Source organism: Passer domesticus, chromosome 3 (genome assembly GCF_036417665.1).
Source record: "Passer domesticus isolate bPasDom1 chromosome 3, bPasDom1.hap1, whole genome shotgun sequence".
NCBI classification, from domain to species: domain Eukaryota; kingdom Metazoa; phylum Chordata; class Aves; order Passeriformes; family Passeridae; genus Passer; species Passer domesticus.
Window position 1 is genome coordinate 24784185 of NC_087476.1, and position 7050 is coordinate 24791234.

General features: G+C 35.5%; 1 protein-coding gene across 2 annotated transcripts in view; it reads left to right on the plus strand.

The window, feature by feature from the left end:
* The window catches only part of HCRTR2 (hypocretin receptor 2), a 34060-nt gene extending 27010 nt beyond the window's left edge, over window positions 1–7050 (plus strand). Inside the window, exons 6-9 of one of the 2 annotated variants that reach the window (XM_064412214.1) lie at window positions 978–1198; window positions 2618–2739; window positions 3827–4027; window positions 5232–7048. In XM_064412214.1, the coding sequence (XP_064268284.1) occupies window positions 978–1198; window positions 2618–2739; window positions 3827–4027; window positions 5232–5425 (738 nt within the window). In that variant the 3' untranslated portion in view covers window positions 5426–7048. Of the gene's footprint in view, window positions 1–977; window positions 1199–2617; window positions 2740–3826; window positions 4028–5231 lie in introns of both variants that reach the window. The other variant, XM_064412215.1, reaches the window with a different exon arrangement.

Genomic DNA, 7050 nt, shown 5'->3' on the forward strand with positions numbered 1-7050 from the left:
ATTTTCGGGTCAGTTTGTCTGGATAAGCCCTGTTTAAAAAAAAAGTTACAATAGACAATGTGAACTTTTCTGATACTTTTGAAGTTGAAATATTTCTCATGAGATTAGTCACTCTACACACAATTGTACTACATATAAATAAATCTGTATTTCTAGCCAAAAGGTTTTCACACTGTATGACTTTGAAAATATTATAAATGTAATTGTAATAGAGTTCTGTGAGAAAGTCTTTCACGCTTTTCTGCAGGCAGGAAGCAATTTAGAAGAACTGAAGCAAACTTGTTTTACTTGGCTTGTCTTATGTGAGGGCACAGAAAACAAAAAAACCTTTTTTTTTTAATAGCATGGTCCTACATGCAACTCATTGCAACATGTCTTTGACTAATCTAAATCTTCCTGTATCTTGGCACTTTTCCATGATTTCCCTCAGTTTAGAAGAACTTTGCAGAGAGATTCACACTTCAGCTGTGATTATTTCTTTAGCTACTTCATTATCATATAGGTTGCATACATGAAAGTTTTATGGCACTTAAAGCTATGCAGGCTTTAAATCCTTGTTTTCCAGTGCTGAAAAACTGTTTAGTATTATATATTAGCAGCATATTAATGGGAAAAATTACTCTGCTATACAACAAAACATTTAATGTAGAACTTTATAGCAACGTAATTGCAGCAATAGGGTTGGTAATTTTGATTGTCTGAAGATGCAGGCCAGGCAAGGTATGTGGGAAGTAAAGAAAATTTGAGGAAATCAGTTGATATCTGTGTATAAAACACATTTTTTATGCAGTCCCTCTTGTGTGTCTGAAATTCAATTTGTTTTCTGCAGCTACATCAATTAAATTAATTAAAAAATCCTTTTTATCCCTGTGAGCTTACATTGTGTATGTCAAGGTGTCTATTTTTCTTGTTATATCTGCAGACAGAATCGGGTTTTTTAAATGTTTTTCAAATCCCCTTCATTCTGTTTGCCTTAGATCCCAGGAACTTCTTCTGTTGTTCAGAAGAAATGGAAGCCTCAGCAGCCTTCAGCACAGCCCCGAGGGCTGGGACAATCAACAAAGTCAAAGATTAGTGCTGTGGCAGCTGAAATAAAACAGATTCGTGCAAGAAGGAAAACAGCACGTATGCTAATGGTTGTCCTTCTGGTTTTTGCACTTTGCTACCTACCAATTAGCATCCTTAATGTCTTGAAAAGGTAAAGTTTATCTCAAAATATAAACACTTGGTAAAGCTGTCTAAAAACAGAATTCTCTGTTACAAGATTCCTTTTATTCTGACAGATACTTTTGAAGGATAAGCTTACTTATTGCATCATAAAGAAGTGGAAAATAAGTGTACCATTGCAAGAAAATATTATATATAATATATATATGTGTATACATAACCTATCCATAGTACTTAAACTAGAGGCCTGATTATGGAACTCTTATTAACAAGATCTTCCTCATGAAAATGATCTAACCTATCTCCTCATTAAACCTCATCATTTACATGGCATTACAACTTGTTTGCTGTAAATGCCCCCGTGGAAGTGTGCAGTCACCTAAAGCAGCAGCTGAAGGTTAGCAGCAGAATGCAGTGTTGTGGCTTGGCTCCAAAGACTGTGAAATGCTGAGTTCAAACCTAAGCTACTCATGTACAGTTTGGAGACCATAGACTAACCTTTCCATTGGTCCTGTGAAGCTGTATTTTAATTATTTATCTTTTTCTCTCTGTGCATTTCGTATGTAATTGTGTACACTCTTGGTTTTTGTACAGTGCCTGAAAGACTTTGGTAAAGTTACATCTCATAAGTCCTCTGGAATACCAATAAATAATGGCACATAGCAGAAAATTTGAATATCCTAACAATAATGAGCATGTTATTGGTGCTTTTTTAATTGGAGTGTTATTGGAACATTTCAGTTTTTAAGGGATAGTTTCAAAGTTTAAATACATCCCGCTCAATTCTGGCCCTCCCCTGAGGTCTAATTGAAATAGTTTTCATTCTCAAATCCCTTTGTAGAAAATTTAGAGAGAAAACTATTTCCAGAAAATGGTTCATGCCACCTACAATATGAAACAGAGGAAATACACTGGCTGCCTCAACAACAATAGCAGAGTAGGCACAGAGTTAGATTTTCATTTAAATGTCAGAAGTAACATGTAAAGAGTCTGGGAAATGCAGATTTCCCTGGAGGACAGAAGCTGCTATGGCAGCCTCAGGTTTGGAGCCAGTTTGATGCCTTTCCAATTCCAGAGATATTTGGAGAGTAGCCTAGAGAGTGTCTTGGAGAGCGAGCCGACAGCCAGGAAGCTCAGTGACATAAGTACATCAAAAGCAGCTTGTCCTGTCTTTCCTTGGCTTATCTGACACCAGATGACCTTAGTTGCTTGGCAGAAAAATTGTGCATCTTCACCATAGTAAAGTCTCAGTTGTGCCACACCACCAAGACAGGAGGCTGAGGGCTGGGGAGAGGATTTCTTTCTCTCAAGTGAGAGAGCACTGCTGAATCAGCCTTTTTGTGGTACTGCAAATAGATCATCAGAGATAAAACCAGGCTAGAAGTTGTAAAATCTTTTTAAATGAATTCTACTTTTGCCGTCTTTCAGGTTTGCTTTTCTCTTTCTGTAGGGTTTTGGGGATGTTTAATCATGCTGATGACAGAGAAACTGTATATGCCTGGTTCACATTCTCACACTGGCTTGTATACGCAAACAGTGCAGCCAATCCGATCATTTATAACTTCCTCAGTGGTAAGTTACTGTTACCTGGAATTCAAGTTCAATGTATAATTTGAATGTAATGAACCATAGCAAAAATTAATAACCGTGTAACTTCAGCTCAGCTCCTCCAGTGGGAGCTAGATCCTCTTGCTAGAAGTTGCCTGAAGTATCCCATTACCCTCAGGCTGTCTACCAGTGAGTAACCTAGAGTGTGCCAGGGCCTGACTCCAAGTGCTAGAATGTGACATTAATGTGGTAGAGAAGTTCCTGGCATGACTTTGATGTGAAGCAATTACCATTCCTCTAAACAGTCCTGGATGCTCTCTGGCAGGTAGCACAGTCCGGGGGCTGTCCCCAGCTGGCGTGCTGCATTCAAGTCTTGGGATTTGGAGGCTCTGAGTCTTTAATAGTACCTGCATGGCCAGACAGTGCCAAGTAGGGTCAACTTCAAAGAACCAGCCAGCGTGCTGTTTACTTACTAGTATAGATTTGTCTTAGTTTATATTTGTGTCATTTGGCTTGGAGAGCAGAATCAGTACCTAATCTAGTAGTATTGCAGCTAAATACAGGGAGGAAAAACTGTTGATCCTCACTACATATTGGCTCGCTGTAGTGTTTTGTGATGTCTAGTATGAGAATGATCTGAACAATTTCCTCTGAGCCCCAAAAGCAGGGGATTGTCAAACATTGTGAATCTTGTTTTAAAATATATTAATGATAAAACATAAATAAGCTATGCTCTCTCATTTCACATATTAAGTAAGGATTCAATTATTCAAGCCTATATTTACTCAATTATTTTTGTTGTTACATATGTAAATAATCAGCAGACTATCTATGAGGTTGTTTCTTTAATCTTCCTAGTTTGTCCATTCTGCCTAGCCAAGAATAATTCTGTCTTCACATCACACCTCACATGACTTCTTAGAAAGGTTGTCTTTTTCCTGTCTTTATCCAAGATGATTAAACTGTGATTTTCTCCTTCTGCATTAGAAGAGTATCTGGGTGGTTCACATTAATTTTGCTTTAGATAACACCTTTATATCCGAATCTATAAAGTTTGATGAAATGCATTTATAGTACAATTTTTTTCATGAGTCATTTTTGTGGTTGACAGGGAAATTTAGAGAAGAATTTAAAGCAGCATTTTCCTGTTGCATCTTTGGCATTCGCAGCCACCATGACGAACGGTTCAACAGAGGTCGTGCCAGTACAGAGAGTCGGAAATCCTTGACCACTCAGATCAGCAATTTTGATAACGTTTCAAAACTTTCAGAACACGTTGTATTGACCAACATAAACACAATTCCATCAAATGGTACTGCATCTATTACCCACTGTTAGTATACTGGTCCCTATGCCTTTTGATCCCATAGAAGTAAATTCTAATTCTGCATCCATCAATACTGGGATCTAAGCACAAAGAGAGAAGGGTGTTTAAAATTAAGAACTGACTGTAAGAAAACAAAATTAAAATAAATATTTTATAGAATATGCCATAACTTTGATTATGTAATAAGGGAAGAAAATTTCACATTTCAAGTTGTGTTGCAAATAGCTAGGGAGCAAAGCAGTCATATTTTATACAAATATTTTCTTTGGATACCTACTTATTTTAGACTCCTAAGTAAATACAGAACAAGTACCTGAAAGTATGAAAATTATTTTCCCTAACATTGGACTGTGTTTATGAACATCTGTATTCTACTCTCATCTAATTAGCTGAAGTTGTGGTATATTTTATAACAAATGTTTTAATCAAAATTGGGTGTAGAGATTGAACTACCGTAATGTCCTTTACTATTTCAAATTATCTGCTTGGCATGCATTCTGGTGTGAGTTAGGCTGATCAAATAAGAAATTCATATTAATTTATTTTCCAAAATTTTTTGTTCTTTTTCATGTTAGGTAGGCTATTGCACGTGTTCAGGAACAGCTGGGAAGCCACTTTTCACTTAATGTAGAAGGAATGGGGTTTTTCATCTGAATTCAGTAATATTGCCATTCCTTTATGTACGACACAAGCAAAGTTACAAATATGAAACTCATATGACAGTGTGGCTGTAAATTATGTTTTACCCTTTGTTTCTCATTTATTCTCTTCTCTCTGTCCTCTGTTCATGGCAGAGGAGTTAGACTAGATGGTCTTTAAATGTCTCTTCAAACCCAAACTATCAATTATTCCATGACTGACTTACAAACAGGAAGCTGTGGTGCTCTGCTGGTCTGATAAGGAACCACAGGGCAATTTACTAAATAGTGCCTATTAATAAGTAGTAGAACACATGCAAATGTTGAAAAGTTTAAAAAAATCAAGATTTATGCATCAGAAAAGCCCTTAGCCTTCAGTCATGAAACTTTCACTTCAAATTTTCAAATGCAATCTGAAACATTTTCTGGAAGACCATTTTATTAATAGATTATCACAGCACAGTGTTCAGAGAGAGATAATCAGAGAGTCAGTTATCCAGCCACCTGATACAAGCAGTGAAATGATCTTAAATTCTTTATTTTATCTACAGATATCCCAGCTATGCTCAGCCCATTGAAGTCAGCAGAACTGCATCTCCACATACCTGGGATGAACATGACTTCAAATATAGATGAAGCCATGAGGGTTTCTGCAGAAGACACTGTCAAACCAGAGAATGCAGAGTGGGATAAATTTGTCCCTAGCATAACTAAATTTACTTCGATGGAGTTACAGCAAGGATGACTTTGGCTCAATACACTACAACTGCCACAGAGTGTCACATGCTTTTAGCTGTGGTACACACTACAACTGGACAAAGGGGTTCCTTCAAAATAACTGCCTATCCTCTTTTTTCTCAGTCTTACAGAAACCTACTTACCTCAGTATGAGCTAAAGAACGTCTTTACAATTCTTTTTAAAGGTTGGATTGTATCATAGTTTGTAAATATTGTAGATATTTATTTTTATATATTTTAGATTATGTGAAATGTTCTAAAATGTATCATATAAAGAAATATAAGTATTTGAAAGAAGGCGCAAACATCATTTATTTATATTCTCTTTCTATAAATGAGTGACTGATGTACAAAGAATGCTTACTTATGCACTAGTGATATTCTGGCATTAATTTGCACTTCTTTTTCTGCAAATCCACTTGTAGTAAGTTCTATGATTATGGAACTTTCACTTCAGACTGATTTGGGGAGAGTCCACATTACTTTTCTAAGTACAGGCCTGCTTCTAAGATGTGAATCCAAAGTGCTGAAAGTCACATATTTTCATAAGATTACATTTAAACAGTCTTTTATTTTTTTCATATTTGAGTGCCTAAAAAGTAACCATTTAAATAAAACTTATGTGATGCTCAAAGGTGCTATAGGCTCAAATTTCCTGCTCAGGCCAATAAGAATAGCAAGTGTCAGCACCTCTGAAGGACTGGGCATTTTAACTTTGGTAGCTCATTTTAATCCATAATGTGTAAATGTTGCTCCAGAAGATCTCTGAAAATCTTTAACATAGGAAACATTAGCTGTCTTTCATTTTCATGACTTCTCTCTCAACTGCCATTTAATACTAAAGATACAATCAATTTACAAATCTATATATCTATTTATGGGATAATCTCTCTGGCCTGGAGCTTCCTACTATGTATTGTATTTTTCTCTTTAAAGGATAAACATGGTGCATCAGTGGAGACTTAGTCTTCTAGAAGAATGTGGTCTATTTTTTAGAAAAAGTCCAATTATCTGAACCTGAGATACAATTTCCCTGTGGCACTATTCTTGTGTTTCAGTCCAGATTTTTCAAAAGAATAGATGAGAGGGAGGACTTTTTTAATAAAAGGATTTGGCATAGGAAGAAGACAGTCTCATGTATTCAAATGTTTCTATAAAGCCAATTATTAATCAACCAGGTGTTATTTGATTACCTTTTGTAAATATTTTTTCTAGGTTTTTCTTTTACCTAATGTCATGCAATGTATTATCTATCATGGCAACTATAGTTTTATGAAGTGCTCAATCACTTTATGCTTTAGCCTTCCCCAACAGCTGTTTTACTTGACATTGTTGTAATTCCTCCTAGTTTACATTGGTGTTAAGTGAGAGAAAGGGATTTGCATTCATTTGGATATTAAAGTTTTCTATTTAAAGAGAAAATGGAGAATACGCTTTTTTAATTAAAAAAGAATAAAGAAAAATATCTAAATAGAAAGAATGTTTAAATATCAAATAAACTAATAGGATTTTCAATATTCCTATGTGTAAGCTTCATTTTTAAGTATAGATATTATATCAATATTATTTTAAGAAATTATTTTGCTTTGTCTTTTCTAAGAAAAATAAAACCTAAATAACTGTGGGAAGCAC